General features: G+C 49.1%; 1 protein-coding gene across 1 annotated transcript in view; it reads left to right on the forward strand.

Annotated features, from left to right (window-relative positions):
- Positions 1-232: 232 nt before the first annotated feature.
- Positions 233-23,733, forward strand: part of PARD6G (par-6 family cell polarity regulator gamma) — a 92,028-nt gene continuing 68,527 nt past the window's right edge. Inside the window, exon 1 of the mRNA XM_049620294.1 lies at positions 233-411. Coding sequence (XP_049476251.1) covers positions 340-411 — 72 coding nt within the window. The 5' untranslated portion in view covers positions 233-339. The remainder of the gene's footprint in view (positions 412-23,733) is intronic.

Raw genomic sequence — 23,733 nt, forward strand, 5'->3', positions numbered from 1 at the left:
GCTTTGGGGGCGGGCCCTGGGTGGGCGTGGGGGGGGGGGGAGTTGGCGGCTCCACGGGAGGCGGGGCGGGCCCTCGGGGCTCGCGGGGCGGAGATTGGGGGCGGGTCCTCGGGGCGGCGCGCGCCGGCGTCCCCCCGCTCCTCCCGCGCGCGGCCCCTGGAGTCCCGAGGCGCGCGGCCAGCCCAGCTCCGGCCGCCGCACTGAGAGCGGCGGGGCGGCCGAGCGCGCGCGGGCCGGGGCCGGGGCCGGGGCCGGGGCGGGGGGCGCCGCCCCCAGCGTCCTCTGCAGCCCCGGGAGCGAGGAGCCGAGGCGAGGACGAGGCTGAGTGGGGCCGGAACCATGAACCGGAGCTTCCACAAGTCTCAGACCCTGCGCTTCTACGACTGCAGCGCCGTGGAAGTCAAGAGCAAGGTAAGCCGGGCCCCCCTGCGAATGAATGGGCGCCCCCGGGGGGACTGGACGCTGCGGGAGGTACCGGGGCAGGCGACAACTTTGGAGTGCGGGGGTCCAGCCGCCTTTCCCGCCGCTGCAAGGACACAAAGCCGGCCGCCCGGCGGGTGCAGCTGGAGCCCGGCGGTAGGAGGGCCGCGCGGGCTCCGGACCCCCGCGGGAGCGGCTCTTTTGTTCCACGAGCGGGAGGCGACCCGGCGCGCCACACGGTGGAGGGGCGGCGTTTCCGGGGCGACCCGGGGGCTGCTCGGAGTGGGGTCGTGGGGGGGGGAGGGGAGGTGCTGGGGGGCCCGGGCCGGGGGAGGGCCTGGCCGCGCCGCCTCCTTCGCTGCGGAGGAGGCTCGGGTCTAGCGAGGGGAGAGCAGCAGCGGGCCGGGACCACCCCCCACCCCCCGCCCCTGGCCCAGGCTCTCTGGGCGCGCCCGGCCGGTGGCCCCTCCCGCTGTCCGCGCCCCGGCCCGAGCGTGCCCCAACTTGAGAGCTGCTGTGCGCGTTCGGGTAATTGGCTGATAGGATCTGGCGCTTCTGCCCTCTGCGGGGGCGGCTCATTCGCTGCTGACGCTTTTGTCTGCGAGGGTCCTGTTGCAGTTGCTCAGGGTCCCGGAGGAGGGGGCTCCTCGGGTCCTAAGCTGCCGCCGCCTGGGGGTTGGCCCTCTCGCCCTTCCTCCACGCCTCCCCCGTCCTGTAAAGCGAGGCGGAGCAGCTTGACCGGTGGGAGAGGGGCAGGGCCAGAGGGTGGGCTCGGACCCCCATCTCCACACGCACTTGGGCGCCGGGCGTTCGTGTCTAAGGAGCCGAGTCCAGTGCCCCCACTGTCCAGGCCGCCCCTGCCCGCCAAGGGCGGAGGGGGTCCTTTGGTAAAGGGTTTACAGGGCGTCCGCCGAGGATGGGGGGCGGCTTCTCCGCAGTGAGCCAATGGAGTTTCGGGATTTCGTTTTCATCTTGAGGAGACCGTCTTTTTATGAACCCCTCACTTCTGTTAAGGTCGCACCCTTCCCCCGAATGCTAACTCTGTGACCCTCGCCCGGAACTCATCCCCTCTTTAGCCCGGGAGTGCCCCCAGCCTCCCAAATCAAGTGTGCCCGCTGCGGGTTGTGTGAGGGAAGAACCCACAGGCATGAGTGGGAGCTCCAAACAGTTGTGGGTTTCTTTAACTGGGTGGAGACAGCTGATTGGAGCTCCTGGACCACTACCATAGGCATTGAGCACATGTAGTGGTTCCTTTTTTTTTTTTTTTTTTTTTTAACTTTTTATTTTGAGATTATTTTGGATTCACAGGCAGTTGTGGGAGAGAATACAGACTCCCAAGAAGGTCACTTGTAGTGGCACAGTGTCTTATCCGGGACCTGGTCATGTACCTCTGCTGTGTGCACGTCCCTGGGATTACCAGCAAGCACAGACAAGCCACAGAACACTTCCATCAAGGGTCCCTCCGGCTGCCCTTTTAGGGTGTTTGATTTCAGGTGTAAACTAACACTAAACGCTTTTCCTAAATCACACGAGCCACATTTCTCATGCTCAGTAGCCATGTGCACCTCACAGCTGCCTGATGACAAGCACAGCTCCAGAGGACCGATCTAGAAGGACAGATCTGGAGGAGAGGCCCTCACCAGGCCTTATCACACAGTTCTGGACTGCTGGTACAGGGCAGGCTACTGGGGGCCTGCCTTTGCCTCTCCTCCAGGACAGGAGTGAGAGGCTGTGGGGGTTCTGGCTGCCCAGCCAGCTGTGTCAGACTGCCCTACCCCTTCTAGCTCCCCAGTTGCTGGCCCGTGCTCCAAGCTTGGGTTCAGGCTCAGATGCAGTGCATGTTCCCCTGGTGGTGAGTGGCAGAGCTGGAGTTTGGGTTGGATTTGGGAGCACCCCTGAAAGGGCCACACCAGCCTGGGTGCAGGGAGTGCCTGCTGAGCTGGCTGTTGGACACACACACGTTCCATTTTGGATGACGGGGCTTGCCTTCTTGTCTGTCCAGAGAGTACACCTGGCTCTTCCTTCCGCGTACACCCTCCCACTGCCCCCCTTAGTGGTTAATACTTGATACCATGGCGCCCATCTCTGCAGGGAGCCTTTACTCCAGCTGCTCTTGTCAAAATACAGGAAGCCAAACTTGATGACAATGATGTCCTTATTCAGGTTAAATGTAGCGCCATAGCATCTCGGTTTGCGTGTGGGGAAAATGGTGCCGGGGCCTGAGTCCAGCTAGGTCTGCTACGTACTTCTCTTTTGAACTTTCAGGAAAGTCATTTAAACTTTCAGAGCCTTGGTTATTTCATCTGTAAAATGGGCATTGTTCCTGTTCTGCTTACTTCCCAGGACAAAAATGAGGTAATGAATGTGAAAGCACTTTGAAGACTTGAGGAGTTCCTGCAGTTGTAAATGTCAGTTCCTGCAGTTCAGAATATTGGGTCTGAAATCTTGTGGCATTTCAGGATATTGGGTCTGAAATTCACCTCTCACCGTCTCAGAATTTTGGGCCATGTGCTACAGCTAGTCAATTCCCAAAGCCTTGACCTGGTGGCTCTCCCCCATCACAAACATTTCCACATACTTGTGATTGATCTGTTCCTCCCCAAACCAACAGAATGTACTTCTTACTCCCCAGCCCTGGGAGTGGGACTGCCTTTTTGCCACTTGCTTTGACTTTTGCCTCTCCTCCTATGAGACCTGCAGTGTGGAGGGAGGAACTGTGCACAGGTCTGGGGGAGCATGTTCAGGCCCAAGGGAGCACATCTTGGAGCCTCGTAGGGGTAGCAAGAAGGCCAGTGTCTAGGGGAGGTGTCTGCAAGGGGCAGAGGAGTTAGAGGATGTCTGAAGGAGCACAGTCACCCTCTGTCAGCAGTGTGCTCCCCCCGCACAAGCCCCTACCTTCTAGTTGAGGACCCTGGTGCTAAAGGAGGCCCGTCATTGTCCAGATACCCAGTCCCAGTCGGGCCTCATTCACATTCTCTTAACCTGGTGGCCTGTCTGCCATGGTTATGTAGCTTTCCCCCACCTGAAGTGCTCTCTGAGAATCCACCCTGTGCACCAGCCCTCTCCTACAAAGCCCATCCGATGCCTTCACCGGGCCAAGCCCCCTCCAACTCCTGACCCCTTCTCATCTTATGGCCCTTGTCACAGTGTGGCACAAGGCGGTTGTTCACAACAGAGACAAAGACTGTGTTTACAACTCAGGGGCATGTCATGTCCATTGTGTTTGGCGGAGATTCACTGCTAAGGGTTTTAATCCAGTGTTTGCTGCTTTGTTTAAATCATGTTGGAGATGGGGCGCCTGGGTGGCTCAGTCGGTTAAGCGTCCGACTTCAGCTCAGGTCACGATCTTGCGGTCTGTGAGTTCGAGCCCCGCATCGGGCTCTGGGCTGATGGCTCAGAGCCTGGAGCCTGCTTCCGATTCTGTGTCTCCCTCTCTCTCTGCCCCTCCCCCGTTCATGCTCTGTCTCTCTCTGTCTCAAAAATAAATAAACGTTAAAAAAAAATTTTTAAAAACAAAAAATTAAAAAAAAAATCATGTTGGAGGCTTTTCTGGATTGTAAACAAATATGTTGTCATTATAGAAAATTTAAAAACTGTATCAGGCACAAAATGGGATCAGTCTCCCATCCAGAAATGACCACTATTCAGTGTTGCCGTGTGTCTTCTTGACCCTTTATAAGCATATGTAGCATCTTTATGCTACAGAATCAGGATCATATTTTACAGGCATGTTATTCTATAGCCTGCTTTCCCCCATCAGTTTAACAGTGTGTTTTCTCGTGTCATTAGAACTTCCTTAAAAACATTCTTAAAACATATTTTAAAATTACTACTTAGTATTTATTTTATGTGTAAACCATAATTAATTTAACCAGTATCCTATTTGGGTCATTTCCAGTTGTTTTCTGTAATAATGCCGTGAATAACATTTATATTTAAAGTCTAAATAAACATTACCTACAGAGTATGTATAGATATGCTACATAAAAGGTATAAAGAACTGCTGATTTATTAAGTCTTATTGTTTCTTCAGGAAGATTCCTAGAGTGCAGCTGTTATGTTAAAAATATGCACATTTATAAGACTTTGAATATATATATATATGTATATATTGCTAAATTTTCTTGCAGAAAGTCTCTTCTGCAGATTTATATACTGTTTCACATCTGCCCATCCATCTCTGTCACCCCTCCCTCCCTCTAGCACTGGTATTTCCTCTTTCTTTCTTTCTTTCTTTCTTTTAGTTGATTTATTTATTTTGAGAGAGAGAGAGAGCACGAGTGGGAGAGGGAGACAGAGAGCTGAAATCCAGAGTTGGATACTTAACCGACTAAGCCACCCAGGTGCCCCTGCCCCTAGCACTGGGCATTATTCTTTCCCAGGTAGATAAGTGGAACCCCATCCCATTGTTTTAATTGGTATCTTTGAATTATTGGTGAATTGAACGGTTTTATATTTGTGGGCTATTTGTCTATTTTTAGCTGCCTCTTTCTTTCCTACATGCTTTTTTTTTTTTTTCCCTGTTAGTCCTTATTTTTTATTGAATTATGGGAGCTGCTTGACAACAGATTTTCCCACCTGTGCTGAGGTAACAGTGTTTCGGCCCACATGTTCCCTGGTCCCCAGACCTTATCTCTGGCTGAGGTTGTTGGCTGCCTGGTGCTGCAGGAACATGTCTTTCCATCTGGTGGGCTGGGGGCTGGGCCAGGCCCTCCCCATGGGGTGATTGGGCACTTGCCTGCAGCGAGCCAGTTAAGAACTGCCTGACACAGTTTGACTCACCTGTGTGTGTCAGCTACACCCTTTTAAGATTCCAGCTTTGTATGTGTGCACGTCTGTGTTCAAACAGGTTCGGTGACTTGATGTGGGAAGCTGCATCTGGAGGAGACTCTCACCAGGAACCCAGGTAGCAAATGTCAGTCTAGTGGGTGCCAGTGGTGTCCATGCCAACGTTTTGTGGGTCTCAGAGCCCTGTGAACTCTCCCAGAGGGTACTCCAACTAGTCAGGAGTTCGAGCCTTTTTCTAGGACCCATGGCATTTCAGATGGAGGGTTCTCCCAGTTTCAGGGAAGGAGTGTCAAGAATTGGAAGGTGCAGCTATTCAGGGTATCAGAAGCTCAAAGGTTTCTGGGTCATGTTTAAAATCAGTGAAAAAGGAGAGGCACCCCGACTCTTTCCCATGAAGGTGCCTCCCGGACCTTTAGAGGCAAGCAAGGAATGAGCTAGGAACGATGGCAGCAGAAGCCACCATGACAGTAGTCATTTAACAAGGGAGCATCAAGAGTTAGTGTAAGACTTGTTCAGCTGGCTAAGTACGTGTTTACTGGCTCACCACTTCCTCTTGGCAAATCTCTAGTCTTCTGTGAACCTGGGGAGTGATGGGAGATACTGTGAGCCTTTTTAGACCCTGCAGCTTTCCTCTGAAGCTACCCCTGGACACAGTAGGGCTATACAGATGGTCCAGGCTGGACACTCCCCTCTGTGTACAGGGTGCACTCAGAAGTATTTCTTCAAATTTGTTTAACTGCAGATACACACGCCAGACACTGTTCTAAATACACAGCAATTGCAAATAATAGTTCCTTAAGTCCCATCACAGCCCTGCAAGATGGGTTCCGTTATCACCACCAGTATATAAGAGAGAACACTGAGGCCCAGGGAGTTCCACGAAGCTGCCCAAGGTCAGAGACCCCCAGCAGTCTGGCTCCAGAGTGCATGCTGTTTGCCATGAACTGTCAGTGGCCACTGGGGGAAGAGGGCTCCTGATTTCTCTTCCTCTGACAAGCCCTGAAATCCAGGTCTGGGTATTGATGCAGGTGTTCTTAGCGTGCCCTGTGCAGAATGAGACAGACCCCCTTCGGCTGTCTGGATCTAGAGCTTGTAAGGGTAAGCTCTTGTGCTTTTGGGGCAAGAAGTTCTATTTTTCTTACATCACCATTACAGGTTCTTATGGGATGGTCTCAAGGGAAGTTTTCTACTCAGTAGTTGTTCTGGAAAGTCTGATTCCACAATGCGTTGATGTATTGTATTGTATTGTATTGTATTGTATTGTATTGTATTGTATTGTATTTACTGAGCAACCACTATGTGCCAAGCACAGGGCTCATGGTGGGCGTACAAAGATAGCTAAGACAAATGTTATCTCCTCCTTATAAAACTATGGTCCAGGGACGCCTGGGTGGCTCAGTAGGTTGAGCGTCCGACTTCGGCTCAGGTCATGATCTCACAGTTCGGGAGTTCGAGCCCTGCGTTGGGCTCTGTGCTGACAGCTCAGAGCCTGGAGCCTGCTTCAGATTCTGTCTCCCTCTCTCTCTGTTCCTCCCCCACTTGCACTCTGTCTCTCCCAAAAATAAAGATTAAAAAAGAAAGAAAGAAAGAAAGAAAGAAAACTATGGTCCAATGAAGGTTTGGTCTGGCACGTGGGAAGATTAGGGTGGGGGTGGGGGTGGGGTGGAGGTCCTTCATTCTGATATCCCAAGTGTCACCAAATCACCACTTCCCACTTCCTTGAGCTCAGAGGTTTCTGGCACATCCCAGCTGGCCTGTCAGCCCAGCAAGACCAGTCATGGTGGTCAGCCTCCAGGAACCACCCGCCTGCTTTCTAGCAGCAGCAGAGTCAAAGTCTGCTATGGTTGCTTTGAGATAAGTCAGACCACCTTCTCCCTTCATTGCTTCCAGAAGCAGCTGGGCTCTGGCCTCCACTTTTCCTCATCTGGGGGCTCTCCTCTGCACTAGACCAGGAGGCCAGCTCCGAAAACTAGCTGCATTTCTCAGTGATCTGCTCCAAGGAGAAACTCGGCATCTAAAGTGTGAAAAGCAGTGTTTTGCACACAGGAGGTGCCCAAAAAATGTTGGCTGAGTTGAATTCAGATAAGGAACAGCTGGGTTTTCCTGTTGGCTACTAGTCCAGAAGTTGTTAGGATACTTTAGAAAAGAACTACTTTTTGAGGAAGGTGACCAAAACTTGGCTCACTGATGGGATTATTCTCCGGGCACCTCTGAGAGGAGCCTTGTCCCCTCCCTGCCAGTGCTGCAGGGGACAGCATGGACAGAAGCGGGGAGAGGATGAGCTAAACAGAAAAGAGAAACTTTGAGAGTTGAAAGGAAATTGTTTTAAAAGTCCATGTTGATATTTCTGCTGTGTTGGTGTCTGCTAATTTCCTTAGTGTTGGATCACAGGCCGAGAGCCCCAGGGGGTGCAGCCCGTGGGCCCCTTTTCAGAGCCAGCTCTGTGTGCGTCTCCAGGAGCCAAGCTCATAGCCCTTCCTTGCAAGCTCCATTGGCCCTACATGCTTCCTCCTCCGGAGCTGCCGCAGGCAGCCCCGAGTTACCTACAGGTAGGGGTAACAGGCCCAGGACACTCACTGTTACAGCTGTGACATCAGTTACCTTTGATGCCTTTTTTCCCTGTCCCCTCATTTCAGTTCTTCCCAGGTTCTCAGGGTCCAGGGATGTGTGTCCCACACCCCATCACCCATGGCTCTATCTCCTCCCAAGGCCGTGTTCCTCATTGGGGCTCTGAGCAGATGCTCGCCATATCCCCAACCAGAGCACCTGCTCTGTATTTTGGGGTATGTGTGTTGCATTTTACTTGGTGGTAGAAAAAAAGCTTTTGCTGCTCACAGAGTTTGAAAACCACCCAGAGCCTCATGCATGGCCCAGCCTTGTTAAATTCTTGGTTTGTCTCCTCCCCCTGCTCCACAGGCTGACCTTCTTACAACCCGATCCCTTCCCACTCTTGCCCAGGCTTGAGGCTGCAATAGCTGCCTTTTCAGTTGGCTGTTCCGGACCTACTTAATGCGGCAGGCTCTCTCCTTGTGACACTAAAGTACACTAATCTCAGGCGTGCAGCTTAATGAAAGCTTGCATGCTTACACACCCAGGTGACCACTATGCAGATCACAATGTGGAACATTCCAGTATCCAGGAAGCTTCCCTCACACCCTGTCTAGTCAGCACCCACCCCCAGTGTAACCACCATCAGGGGCGCGGTCACTAAAGATGAGTGTTCTGGTCCTCGGATGTGATGTAACGATACACTCCTGTGTCCATGCACACGTTGTGTGCATCAGTGGAGATTTTTTATGGGTGCCACGTGTTGTGCTTCTGCCTGTGTTGATGGTGCCCAGAGCCGCGTGCATGTCCTTTGGTGGCTGTGTGCATGAGTGCCTCTTCAGTGCACTCGTGCTCTCCACTGGCCTTCGTGATACTGCTGTGCTCGGTGCGGTGGGACACTGAGCTGCCCTGGTGGTCCTGCTGAGTCTAACCCACCACGCAGTGCGACTGTTCTCAGCTCTGGCCCTGGACTAGACTGGATTTAGGGGAGTGGCTGCTGTGGGACGTCTGAGCATTTGAGAGTCCCAAAGGCCTTGAACCACAACTTATTAAGTGTGTGTTGATTAATAAATTAAAATAAATCAGGAAGAGATTCTTTGTCGCGGAATTTATGTTTCCACCGCTGACGGGTGAAGGGACTCTGATACTTCTCCATGTGATTCTGTGGTTCCTTTCCTTCAGTCCACACCAGCTTCCATGGGCCCCTCTGGTGGACCTGGCGTTGTGCAAGAAGCTGAGACCCTGGACGAACAAGGATGGGCCTGCGGGCTGCTCGACAGGTCACAGGGCATCTCATGCGTTGAGTGAGATGCGTTGTCTCCTTTTTGAATAGTGTCCGATCTTCATGTGTAGAATGAAAACCCCACAAGCAGCCTCAGCTTGGTGGGCTGTGGACACCTGTGCAGGTCAGAGCTTTCAGCCACCTTCACCCTGGGAGGTTTGCTGTGTTACCCGGAAGCTCTCCCTGATACACACCTGTGGATGTCGACAGATCACAGTGCAGCCACCGGTGGGGCTTTGTCTGCTCCTCCTTAAAGTCCTGCCCAGTGAGCAGGTATATCTGTTCTCCATGTTATCACATCGGTGTGCTTGCCAAAAGCTGGGTTAGGCATCAGTCTACCAGGCAGACCTCTCTTGGTATCTTTGCTTCTGAGACAAGGCGAGGACAGACAGGGCACCCCTTTTGGGGGACGTGTGCTTTGTGGAAGGACCCCAAGGTCCCTGGGTAAGGGCTGTGGAAGAGAGAATTGTGAGGGACAGCTGAGAAAGGTGCCATGCTGGAAGGATGTGGAGAATAAAGTAACATCCATATCCTGTTTTCCACGGCACGGGGGCCTGAGCCACTGGCTCCCCACCCACAAGTCCTGACCTGACTTCCCCTGTTGGCCTGAGATAATGATGGGGTGTTGCTATGGGACAAAACAAACTTCTGTGCCTGTAGGATGTTCCCTCACGTGGGGCCGCAGGTGGCCCCAGCCTCAGGCCCATCAGCAGCTGTCCAGACCCAGGGGCACAGGCCCAAACCTCATAGGAACATGCTCCTGTTGACGGCAGGTGAGGCAGGGGCTCTGCTTCTCTGGGCAGATGTTGGCAGCACTGTCAGGGAGACACTCCCGGGTGAAACAGCGTGTTGAGGAACACCCTTCGCTGTTCACGAGGTGCGGTGAGCTGCCCTGGGTTCCCCCTCACCATGCTTGGAGGCACCTGTCCCATCCCCCATCTCCCAGGGGCGTGGCCCCATTGCCAGTCTGTCAGTGGTGCCTCTTCCCAGCCAGGGTGGCTGAGGACTCTCGTCATGGTGTTGCCAGAGATGAGCACGTGGCCATGAGAGTGGCCAAGGCTGTGCCGTTGAGGGTGCCGTGCATGTCCCCGCAACTGAGTTTCTGGGAGGCACACAGTCTCTGGGCCCCCTCCCTGCACCAGGAGCCTGGCCAGCCTGGTGGGAGCATCTGTTGTTCAGGTCACATCACCTGGAGAGTCTAGGTGGCTATGACCCTCTCTGTTCAGTTGTGGCTTCCTTTCTTGAAGCATCAGCTGTGTGCTGTGCTTTCTGCCAGGGCTCCCGCCAGGTCTTCGACATAGATGTTTTCCTCAAAGCTCGTGACACAGTGTGCATGAACTGTGGTGGGAAGCACCCTTGGGGCTTGACCAACCTATTAAGTCAACTAAGCAAGGCCCAGGTATAAGTGGCAAAACCAGATCCTAAACCCTCAGTTGCTTCCCATCTGTTTCACGTTGTTTCCTGATTCTACCTGCTGGAAAAAGACAACAGCTACCTGCCTGGATGTGGTCTGAAGTCACATCCTCTATCTCTCCACCTCCCCCCCCCCCCCCGCCCCCAGCACCTCCTGGACCCTGGCTCAGGGCTGTACTGCTTCCTGTGTGTCCCTCACGGGTCCTGTGAAACCCCCTTTCCCAACAGCCCCATGAGCTCCAGCCTGTGCATCGTCTGTTTGGTGCAGGGATGAACCTGATCCCACTTCCTCCTCTGGTACCCCATGGGATCTTCGCAGCTGTGGTCAGAGTAGTTGGTGACCACCCCTGTCCCTGGCGCACTTGAAGTGCCACAAAGCGGATGCCCCTTGAATTGCATGGCTAAGGGTGCACAGTGCCCACTGGGCTCTGAGCCTCCACCTGGAGCTGCGGGGTTCGGGTCATGCTCATGAGCACAGCTTTTCTCATACAGAATTATAAGGAGGGTGTTTCATCTGAAACATGGACCTGAGAGATAAGTGCCAGCCAGGGATGGAAGGGACGGGGCTGAGGAAGGTGGCTCCTCAGGAACCGGGAAGGTGGCTCAGCTGAGGAAGGATGTATTGCTTTCAGTGGCCCACAGCATGTTTGGGTCTCTGAGAAGGGCTCCCCAGGATCAGCTGTGCAGGAACGCTGTGCACCTTCTCCAGGCAACCTGGCCAATAGCGGCCGTTGGCTGGGATCACACTCTCAGGACAGCCCATGTATTTGTATTTGAGTCTCACGAAAACCCTATGAAGAATATATTTTTGTCCCTTTTTTACAAAGGAGGAAATATGCTCGGGGAAGTTTAAATTATCCAGAGTCACACAGCCAGGAAAGGTGAGTTGGGAATTTGAACCTGCAGAGCCTTGAACTTAATGACTCTGCCCTCCTGTCTGTTGTTGGACACCATGGCCCAGATCTGGTGCCATCGCAACCCATCCCCGTCCCTGGAAACTGCCCCTTTTTTGTACATCGTGAGTTCATGTTGGGCTATGACTCTGCTTCCCTAGGGGGCCAGGGACCCAGGTCTCTGCCTGGGTGGCTCTCTGCTTCTGGTCCCAGAAAGGCAGGGTCAGATGGCCTCCACATCCTGCATGCTGTGGCCTAGGCAGACCTTCCAGTCGGCGGGCTCCCCCTCCCATAGCAGCCGGGGCAGCCCGGCTCTCTATCGTGCTGCTCCGCCTGCAAGAGCCCCTCCTCATCCACACACTCAGTGGTTCAGGCATCCCTTCCCACTTGGGGGTCTGCTCCCAGTGCCCGAGCTTCCACATGGGGTTCTCACCATGCCACTGGAGCTCTCTGGCTCTTTTCTGCATTCCCTCTGGTATTAGCCTCAGTTTCTCCATTTACTGGGCTCATGACTAAGGGCAGGGATTGAGTCCTTCCAGGTCTCAGTGTCCTGGCCTTTAAAATGGGACTAGTGACACCTCTGGATTTCTGTTAGGGTTAAAAAGAGCTTGCACACAAAGCGTGGCACTGATCATACCTCGTCTACCGTACTGGAAATCCCTGCCAGACAGAAACCATAGACCACGTTCCTAAATTTCTGTGTTCTCCACTCCCAGGCCCACCCTACACCTACATTTACCAGTGCCGGATCCCTGGATGCAGATGGCACGTGTGACCTGGAGAGTATGTATGTGAGCAGAGGAGTGCATGCAACACCTGCAGCACACACACACACACACACACACACACACACTCACTGAGGTGACCCAGGTACACTGGGCTCTTGGTCCCCAGCAGCCTCACACAGGATGTGGTGCCTGTCTGAGCAGTTCTGCAGCTACTGGTGGCTGGGACGTCATTGCTCTGGATCAAGATGGGTGCATGGGCACAGGAAGGGGCCTTGCTCCGCTGCCGGCTCCACCCCGTCTGACTCACAGGTCTGTGGCCTGATTTTAAACTGCCCTAACATGCCAGCCCAGGAAGTCATCCCATGGTGGGGTCCCACATTCTGACAGATGCCACATGAGGATAATGACCCGTGCTTCCTGATCATTTCCAAAAGGGGGGTCTTCCCACAGATTTCCATATGGCCTGCACGTGCGTTCGTGCTCCTTGGCCCTGTCCCCAAATGGTCCAAGGTGTTGGCATTACCTTATGAAAGTATGCTGCTGAGATCTTTCACACCTGGGCTGCCTGGCTCCTTCAGTCTGTGCTGCAGGTGACCTGTTCCCATCCTCTCTTTACCTGAATATTTCCTTTCCTCAAACACAGAGTTTAAATCAGGGCCTGTGTCCTACAGTTTCTTTGTTTGCATTTCCCAGTTTGTAATTACACATTTGCATGTGTGATTACTGTCCAACATCAGGCTTTCAAACAGCCATCAACCCAATGAAGACGCTCAACACCAGCACGGGGCGCCACCCACGTCCGGCATTCAGCAAAATTTTGTTCAGTGAACGAATATGTAAACAGATACCAAAACCCAGCACATAGCAGTGACTAGCAAGATGGTTACTGGGATGTTTACAACCATGCTTTTCACACTCGTGTGCACAGGAGTCACTGGGGGTCTAGTTAGAATTCAGGTTGTGACTCCCTAAGCCTGGGGCCTGAGTTGAAGGTCCCGGGTGACAGTGATGCTGCTCCTTCAAGGAACACACTTTGAGGAGTTTCTGAGCTGCGGATCCCTGGGCCCAGCCGCAGAGGTGCTGGCTTCCTGGCCTCAGGTGTACCAGACGTGCACAGCTCCCTAGGCTCTTCTGTTCACAGCCCTGGGCTGGGCCTTGCTGCCTTGTTTGTGCTGCGCCCCAAGGATCACGCTGGATTCGGCTTTGCATCGTTTTCTGTCACTGCCCACGTGGTAAAGGCTTCCTTGAGTCATTAAACCCACTAATACAGCGTGTATCTGTTGGCTTCATTATATTTCATCCTGGGGATGTACTTTGTTTGGTGAACTTTTACAGTTAACATTTTATACTACTGTAAATATTTTTAAATGTTTATTTATTTTTGAGAGACAGAGTGCGAACAGGGAGAGAGAGAGGGAGAGACAGAGACAGAATCTGAAGTAGGTTCCATGCTCAGAGCTGTCAGCACAGAGCCCCAGTGGGGCTCGAACCCACAAGCCGTGAGATCATGACCTGAGCCCAAGTCGGATGCCCAACCGACTGAGCCACCCAGGTGCCCCAAAACTACTGTATTTTGATGAACGTTTTCCTTGAAAATCTCTGTTTCTGATGACTTCCCGCGATTGCTCTCACCTGAGAGGCCTGGAGGCGGGGTCTCACTGGGAGGTGTTCAGGGGGTGCGGTCTCAGAGCCTGGGTGGGCGGGACCCGAGCTGGAGGCGGGGCCTCGGCGGAGCCCTGCAGTGACGCCTCGGAGGGAGCGGGCCTGGGACGCTGGGCCGGGTGGTGCCCAGCGGGGTGGGGGAGGCTCCGGGAGCTGCAGCGATAACCAGGGTAAAGTGAGTGTGGCATTTTAGGTCTGGGTTTGTCGTGCGTGAAAGGACAGAGTAGCCCCCCTGGATGCCCCTCGGGAGTATCTTTTATCCAAGATAAGTAACATCTTACGCTAGGAGTCCCGGGTGGGTCGGCCCCACGCCCCGGTCCGTGCGTGTCCGAATGAGATTTAGTGGCTAGGACCCTCCTTGGCCCCTCAAGATTAGGGCAGCTTCAAGATAACTGAGGAGTCTAGCCCTGAAGAATTTTTTTAAAGTAAAATACTGCTCTGTGGTAGTTGTATTAATACAGTGACCAGGAGTAGAAGCAGCGGCAGGAGGGAACCTGCTCTGTGCTGGAGCCTTCACCCGCACCCTTTCATAAAACCTGCAGGTGGGGCTGGAGCTCAGAGAGGATGGGGGGCTTGTCCCAAGTCCTCTAGTCCAGGGCAGGAGGGGCAGGGGCCAACCCATCCCGGACTTGGGGAAGAGACCCAGGTGGCCCTTGTGCCCTGATGGTCTGCACTCCTACATAACTCCCAGCAAATTGGAGAGCACATGTGGCCTCCTTGGCATGTTCTGGCCTTTTGCCCGTGGCACTTACCAGCTTCTAACATATTCTATGACTTAGGCGCTCATTATTTTTAGTTTGCTACCTGTCTTCCCTGCTGGAATTTAAGTTTCATAAGGACAGGCATTTTTTCTGTTTGGTTCACTCCCTTCCCCAGTGTGTAGAAGTGCCTGTTGCGTAGAACCACTCCACACATTTTCACTGGATGATAAAAGCAGGGGCCATACATTACACTAGTTATTCAGTAAATGTATTTTGTACGACTACTGTATGCCAGGATGGGGGGTAGGGCAGGGGATGAAATGGAGACCATATTTTTCTTTTACAACTGTAAAGACCAGCACAGGAAAATATTTGCTTGGTGAATAAGTTCCTATTTGGTATTTTGGAGGAGTGAGTTCAAATAAAAGACACATGTCCCTTAGTATGACACTTTTGGAGAAGTATCCTGGTGATTTGGTGGTTCTTGGGGTCGCTGTCTGGTGAAAGGAAGCAGTGAAAGCTAATGATGCTTCTCAGACGTACTTCTCTTTTAGAGTCAGTTCTGCCCAAGGAAGCGATATGAGCTGGGAAGCAGGTGGGACATGGCCGCAGAGGCTCTTGGGAGAGTGCGTCTGCCTGCAGCAAGTGTGTGGTGAGTGATGCATGGTCACTAGCGGAAGGCACAGCCTGGTGTCCGTGAACCAAGGGCTCCCACCCAGGTTTATCCAGAGCAGAGGGCATGTGGTCAGAGAAACTGACTACCCTTCCTTCCTGGGAAAGTAATTTGGAAACCAGGCCTTTCTTTAAGAAACAGCTTCAGGCAGCCCTTGGGTGTGATTGAGACCCCATGACCTTTCCTGCCTTTAAAACTGGCCGTTATCGTTGAGCCATCTGAAGCAGGGTCACAACCTGATTACCACAGAGAGTGTGTTTTACGTGGCTAAAGACCCCTCGGTTTGCCTGTTTACTCACCTGTTTGCAAATAGTCACTGGGACATTGTCTCCTCGGTTTTGACGGTGAAAACCTCACCCTTGTGTTGGGGGGGTGGAGGGGACTGGCATTTATCTTCAAATCTAACATACATGGGACAGGGCTGATGTGTGACATGGGACATGGTTTGTGACTTCATGCTTATATCTCCTACTGCGTTCCTGTTTTGAGACTGTCAGTCAATGTCCACTTAATTAAAATTCTAGAATTTTATTTTAAAACCAGTTGACAGAAGTTTAATTCATTAATTCAACGAAAATTTGTGTGTCTACTGTATATTAGGGACTCTACTAGTCTAGAACAAGCAGACCCCATGCTCCTGGGCTCACACTCTAGTGAGAGCTATGGCAGTTTGCTGCCCTAACTCATATGGTAATTGCAAATTTGTAAAATAAATAAAGAACCAAATTTGTGGCTCCCTGAGGTTTGGGAGGTGCCTTAAAAGTGACCCAGTTACTAAGCAAATTTTAACTGGTAAAAACTCTACCTTAACACCTGGCTCCTGTGACCTTCCCTGGTGAGTCTGACGATACCCTGTCACGTCCCTGTCTATGGGTACCTTACAAACCAGGAGCCAAGTGACTTAACCTTTCTCAGTTCAGGGGCATCTGAGAGTTAGAGATTCCTCCCTTACAAGACCATGAGCATCCAGAAAAAGAATGTTTTCAAAATATAGAAGATAAGTGGGGGAAAAAAAGCCCTCCAGAGTTGACCAGTGTGGATAGCATGCTACCATTTATTTAGAAAAGAAGGAATATAGATACAGTTCACATGTGCCTTCACATGCAGAAAACACCTTTTGAAGGGTGCATACAACTGAAATCACCAGCTCCAGTGGGGAAGGGGCAGGGTGGCTGGGAGACTTTTTACTGAATACCTTTTGACTTTTCAGCTGTGTGATTCTACCCCTATTCAAACCATAAAGAAAAACACACCAAACAGTGTGTAGTTCCAGTTTTGTTTTGTTTTTTTTTTTAAGCATACATGTTGGAGAGGCCTCCACGAACATCCTGTCACACACTGCACAGATGTCTCAGTGCAATGTCCCTGCATGTGACCCTCGTGAGCCAGCCCAGGTACTGAACTGACCCCAGAACTCTGGGCTCCACATGGCACCTCAACTGTCATACCAGATACTAGACCTCGATTTTCCTCTTTTCTAGGCTTGAGATTAAAAATGGTGTATGTGCATCTCCTGCCCCCACAAAACTGTTAGAAATACAAACGTGTGAGCTTTTAATCCTCAAGTGATAGAAACAGTGATTAATTGCCTCCCCGACAATCTTCGCAGCATGTGGGGACATCATGTGGGGTTCAAGCCCTGAGTTCCCTCTCTAGCTAGAAAGACACTGTGTGAAGCGGCCTAGATGAGAAGAAAGTGCTAGGTTTGATTTCCTTCTCTTCTCTTTGACTTTAGCCCTCACAGAGGGGATGACCTTGTGCCACCTTGTGCCAGAGCTGCTTCTTAATCATCAGAAATGTGCCATCTTAGGGGCACCTGGGGGGCTCAGTCGGTTAAGTGTCAGACTCTTGGGTTTCAGCTCAGGTCATGTTCTCACGCCTTTGTGAGTTCAAGTGCACTGAGAGTGCAGAGCCTACTTAGGGTTCTCTCTCTTTCCCTCTCTCTCTGCCTCTCCCCTGCTCACGGTCTCCTCTCTCTTCCTCTCTCTCTCTGAAAATAAATAAATAAACTTAAAAAACATTTTTTTAATGTGACATTTTAGAGTTTTTAAGTAAATGTTACCTGAGTGAGTGTAAGAGGAAATCTGGGAACCATGTTTTCAGTGGTAGGAAGAATGGTTTTTTCGGTTAGCTTGGAGTGGCAGCAGCTTAGCGCTGCCCATGTAGAAAAGGATCAGAGTCAAGAAATGGAGTCTTATTTCCAACGTGGAATCAAGGATTTGTGTGGCCTTGGGCAAATCTCTCACCTTCTCTGAGACCCTCAGTGTGAACTCTTGGAAGGGCACTTCCCATGGGGAAGCTTAGGACTTAATTGTGTGCATGAAGACAGCTAACCCAAACAAGCCTTTTGTGCCCTGCAGTGTCCTACACAAAATAGATTTTTTTTTTAAACATATGGGTAAGTGTAGAAAGACCTCATTATGTATCAAGAAAAAATTTTTTACATTTTTAATATTTTTAACCTGGAAAATAAGAAATAATCATGTTAGTGGTAACAGATTATCCTTGGAGTCACATGACATTGATTGATGAAAATAGATTTGTATTGCCAGAGCCTTGGGACTCCAGAAATATCATTCATATAAAGTTTTAGTTTCTGAATTGGACAAGAGGGACTGAGAGCCTTTTGCAGTTTGGGGCCAGGGTGGAGATGGGTGTGAGGGAAGGCAAGTTCTACCCTGCTCAGAGTGCCTGCCCTCTGTCCTTACCAGTTCAACACTGTGGACCAACTTGAACTGGAAAAGCTTGCCCTACCAGCTTGGACTAAGTCTCACGACCCAGCAGTAATGACAGGCACGGGGGGGGGGGGGGCCCCTGGGGGGTTCCCTGAGTTCTTAAGTCTTTATCTTATAAATTGATGTGTGCTGACAACAGATGCTTGGACACTTGGTCCTTCAGCATTTCCCGTATGCCTAGAGCAAAAGCAGAGCCTCCATTGTATTTGGCCAGTGTCACTCTCTGGGGTTTCCAAGTTTCTGAATACAGCTTCCAATCAGTCTTCAGTCGGCTATTTTAGAAAATTATTCTTTGAGGTGAAACCTTTTTAAAAAATAACAGCTCTGTAAGCTATAATTCATGTGAAATAAAATTCACAACTTTAAAGTACACATTCAGTGGTTTTTAGTATATTCACAGACTTGTGCAATCATTACCACTACCTAATTTTAAAGTATTTTCTTCACCCCAAAAATAAACCTCCTACCTCTTAGCAGCCGTTCTCAATTCCTTCCTGTCCCCAGTCCCTGGTAACCACTAGTCTGTTTTCTCTGTGAATCTGCCTATTCCATACATTTCATACAAATACATCATACAGTACGTGGTCTTGTGTATCTGGCATCCTTCACTTAGCATGTTTTCAAGGTTCATCTTTGTTATAGCATGTATCAATACTTCATTCTGGGGGACAACACAGGCCCGTTCCACTCACAAGAGCTTGACACTATCCAGGGAAAGCCAGAGGCCCCACACACAGTGTTGCCACTTTGGACCTTAGTCTGGCTATGGGGTCAGTGTGCCTGATGGAGACCAAGTACACGCTGCCAGCAACTACAAATGTTGGAAGCAGGAAAATAAGCTGCCTCTGTAGTTGTCTCTTAATCAGAAGAAACAAATTACAAACAGGCAAAAGTATACTTTTCTGCCATTTACATATACCTCTGTAGTTACATTTAACAGTACTATTTATTCCAGTTAATATATAGTGGTCTTTTATTTCAGCCTCAAGGATAGCTTTAATATTTCTTGTAAGGCAGGCCTGCTGGTAACAGTTCTCCCAGTTTTTGTTTATTTTGGACTGTCTTGTTTCTCCATTTTTTGAAGGATAGTTGTGCTGGATATAGAATTTTCAGTTGACATTGTGCCCCCAAACATGTTACCCCACAGCATTTTAGCCTCCGTGATTTCAGATAAGAAGTCAGTTATTCATATCATTGCAGATCTTTTATATAGGATGAATTGTTTTTCTTCTTTTGAGATTCTCTCTTTGGCTTTGGGTTTTACAGTTTGACTAGGATGCATCTAGTTGTGTATCTCATTGAGTTTATGTTAATTGTAGTTTGTTGAACTTTTGGATATGTAGTTAAATTCATTACATTTGGGAAGTTTATACACATTGTTTCTCCAAATATTCTTTCTGCTTTTTTCTCTCTCCTGCTCTGGGACTTCCAGCTGTGTTTCTTTGGATGCATGGTAATACGCCACAGGTCTCTGAGGCTCTGCTCATTTTTCTTCATTCTTTTTTCTTTCTGCTGCTTAGACTATACAGTCTCAATTGACCTATCCTCGTATTTTCCGATTCTTTCTTTGACCACCTCTGATTTTCTGTTGAGTCCCTCTAGGACATTTTTACTGTAGTTATTATATTCTTCAACTCTAGAATCTCAATCTGATTCTTTTTTTAAAAATGATTTCCAGGGCGCCTGGGTGGCTCAGTCAGTTGAGTGTCCGACTTCAGCTCAGGTCACGATCTCACAGTTCCTGGGTTCGAGCCCCACATCAGGCTCTGTGCTAACAGCTCGGAGCCTAAAACCTGCTTCGGATTCTGTGTCTCCCTCTCTCTCTGCCCCTCCCCCACTCACGCTCTATCTCCCTCTCTCTCTCAAAAATAAGTAAACATTAAAAAAAATTTTTTTAATTTCCATCTCTTTGTTTTTATTCTGTGTTTGGTTAGACATTGCTTTCATGATTTCCTTCAGATCTTTAGACTTGGTTTCCTTCACTTATTTGAACATAATTATAATAGCTGATCTAAAATCTTTGTCTCGTAAGTGCAGCATCTGGGCCCTTCATTGGCTGCTTATTTTCCTCTGCATGGAGGCCATTTTTTTTCTGTTTCTTGATATATCTCATAAATTTGCTGAAAACTAGACATTTTATTTTTTTTAATGTTTATTTCTTTGCTGCTTTTTGTTTGTTTAGTGACTTTCCTGGACAAATTCTGTAAAGTGTATTATTTGTTATGTGCGACCACTGTTAACTTCATGGTCATCTGGTAATTGCACAGAGATTTCCTTTCGTGAGCTCAACCAGTAGGTCCCCCAGCCTCTGCTTGAGGCTCTATGTGTGTGTCAGTTCCAGCTGCTTAGGCTCCACTTTAGCCTTCACTTCCTGACTCACAGAATCCCAGGTCAACCAGATAGAGATTATATAGCCTTCTTGGGTCTCTCCTGATCACGCACACAGCACTGCATGTGTGTGTGGCCTGTGTTTGTAGGAATTTCAGAGCTTTTCCCAGCCTCCTGTGGGTATCTTATTCCCCTCCATTTCTTTCACTGTGGTAAAATACACATGACGTAAAATTTGCCACTTAACCATTTTACGCGTGCTGTTCAGTGTCACTAAGTACATTCACACGGTTGTGCAGCTGCCGCCCCCCCCCCCATATCCAGAACTCTTTTCGTCTTGTAAAACCAAAAGTCTGTCAGTTAAGCAATAACTTCCCAGTTCCTTGCAACTACCGCCTGCTTTCTGTCTCCATGATCTGATGGCTCCCGGGACCTCCTACACGTGGAACCACACAGCGTCCACCCTTCTGCTGCTGCCTCGTTTCACACAGCACGGTGCTCCAGCTTCGTGCATGTTGCAGCAGGTGAAAGAACACCCTTCCGTTTTAAGGCTGAATGACACTCCATTGTATGGATATATACCAGTTGTACCTAGGAGTTCTCTGTATATTCTGAGTATTATCCCTTTTTGCAGGCTGTTGTACTCTGTGGATAGTGTCTTCTGATGCACAAAAGGTAGTTTTCATTAAGTCCGATGTCTGTTTTTTCTTTTGTTACCTGTGCCTTTGGTGTCATATCCAGTAAATCACTACCAAACCCAGTGTCCTGAAGCTTTTGCACTATGTTTTTATTTAAGAATTCTGTAGTTTCAGGTTTTACATTTAGGTCATTTATCCATTTTGAGTGACTTTTGGTAATGGTGTTGTTACGTAAGAATCCAACTTCAGTATGATAAAAGCATTTTATTTAAATATATATATTAGCATGGGGTACTGACTTTATATTTTTACTTCCCTTTATATCAGATTAAACAAGTTTCCTCTAAATGCAGACACGATTCGTTGGCATATAATTCTTGGTGTACTTACCAGAAATTGAAAAAGTGGTTCCAAGGATTGGGCAGTAAATCTTGCAAGTCCAGTGGTTTCCAAGACTTTGCTTTCAACAGCATTGAAAGTTGTCCTAATTGTCAGCTAATAGATTATTAAAAATATTGTTAATGATAGACCACTCTATGATTATTTATTTTTGGCACATTACTTGGTAAGAATCACAGAGCTGAGGTCTGGCATGCCTTCTGAGCCCTCAGTCCCATCAACTTACATTCACAGGGAGGAGAAGGAGCAAAAGAGCCAACGTTACTCTGACCTCATTTAGCAAAAACACTCCTCATGAAAGATTTTTTAGGTGTTTACTTTGGATGGTTAATAATTATTTATGAAAATGTGTAACTCGGTTTCAATCATGATTTAATCATTGTAATGACTTAGGCTACAAACTTTTTACTGTAAAAAATCTATTTATTTTATGTTACTGTATAGTTTTGGTCCATAACCCAGACATTAAGTTCACCATCATAGCCAGTTTCTGAGCACACAGTTCACAGTATACAGTTTACATTCACACCGTTGTGCATACCGTCCAGTACTCTTTCCATCTTGCAAAATTAAAACTCCATACCACTGACACAAATATAGAAATATTCTCCACAAATAGAGCCTTGTGGCCATGTGAAAAAGAATGTTTAATTCAATTTATCTGATTTTCTTGCATAGAAGAGTGGTAGGGTACTCCAGCATAAATTATTATGATAAAATACTAGGCTTCAGTCCTCTTGGAGCAGTGTGATAGAAACAAGGGACCAAACAGAAAAAAAGCCCATGTGGAATTTCTGATTGTTACAAAAGAGTTGGTTATTCTATTTTAAAATGCATGATGGTAACATCATATCACTATGGCATTTAGCTTTCATTGACTGTATTTAAAAGATCATCTGATAAAATATTTATTTTTAAAAGAAATACAGTATGCTGGAAATTATATCCCTTGCAACCATTTATTTTTGTTATGAAAAATTTAGATGCTAACTTAAAAATATGTTATCCTTTTTATAGTGGTAGTTTTTCAGAATTCCTTAGGAGGTATGTGACATTTGAAGACCACTGCATTAGTACATAGGGATCCCTATGCAAATGCCTGAACCAACTTTACAGTTTTCTGGAGACCACCCTGAAATGCCGAGCCTCACTATAGTAGTTTGTTCCCGCGGCAAGGCTCATGACAAGGTAGTGACGGCTGAGCGTCAGACACTCGCCTGCTGTCCCACATTCAAACCTGCAGAACTCCACAAAGGGAGGTATCTGTTTGGGAGGCCGTCTCCTCAGTCCAGAACAGGTACAACTTCAAAGCTAAGTGCTCATTAAGGAAAGTTTTAAGAAAAACTGACATTATGGCACCTGCCCTAGGTTGGCAGGCAAGTTAGACAGCGGCCTCAATCTACCTTTTCCTCCTGTGCCCTGCTCACAGCCCAGCCGTAACATTTCCCCTTAGAAGGACCCAGATCCACAGAGTAAAGCAACCCACAGAATGAGAGTGTTTCAAATTATATATTTGATCAGGGGAATGAGCCAGTTACAGAAAGACAAAAACGGATGATTCCACTCATATGAAGTACTTAGAGGAGTCATATTCATACAGACCGGCAGGTAGGTGGTGTCACCAGGGTCTGGGGGAGGGGCTGGGAGTCCGTGTTTAATGGGGACGGACTCAGTTGCACAAGATACGAAGACACATGGATGGGGACAGCTGCTCAGCAGTGTGAATGTATTACTGCCACTGAACTCTGCACTTAAGTAATGGTGAAGATGGTAAACTTTAGGGGCACCTGGGTGGCTGAGTCCGTCAAGCATCTGACTTCGACTCAGGTCACGATCTCACGGTTTGTGAGGTGGAACCCCACATCCAGCTCTGTGCTGGCGGCTCAGAGCCTGGAGTCTGCTTCGGATTCTGTGTCTCTCTTGTTGTCTGCCCTTCCCCTGCTTGCACTCTGTCTCTCTCTCTCTCTCTCTCTCAAAAATAAAAAAAATTAAAAAAAAATTTTTTTAATGGTAAACTTTATGTTATGTGTATTTTGCCATAATAAAAAAAATTAGGAAAAATGCTAATATCCCATTTCATACCTCTTTTTGCCAGACTTTGGGACTCATTCAACGTAAGAAGCATTGTTCACCATACTGCTGGATGGATTAACAAAGTCAGCCTCATTATCAAATACAAATCAGACTTGCTTTCTGTCAGGAAGCAGTCTGCATTCATTTTCATTTCCAATCCACACGTTAAGACGTATTTTGAAGAAGGGGCACCTGGGTGGCTCAGGTCATGATCCCAGGGTCCTGTTCGTGAGCCCCGTGTCGGGCTCCATGTGGAGCCTGCTTAAGATTCTCTCTCAGTCTCCCTCTGCCCTCTCCTCTGCTCACTCACTCTTTCTCTCTCTCTAAAAAAAAGTTTAAAAAAAATTATAAAGACGTATTTTGAAGAAAACCACTAAAAGATTGGAGAAACAAATTAGATTAACCTTAGATTGACTGCCAAATGCAGGAGGGACTTGGCCCAGCATGGGCTGT

The sequence above is a fragment of the Panthera uncia genome (genome assembly GCF_023721935.1).
Source record: "Panthera uncia isolate 11264 chromosome D3 unlocalized genomic scaffold, Puncia_PCG_1.0 HiC_scaffold_8, whole genome shotgun sequence".
NCBI lineage: Eukaryota > Metazoa > Chordata > Mammalia > Carnivora > Felidae > Panthera > Panthera uncia.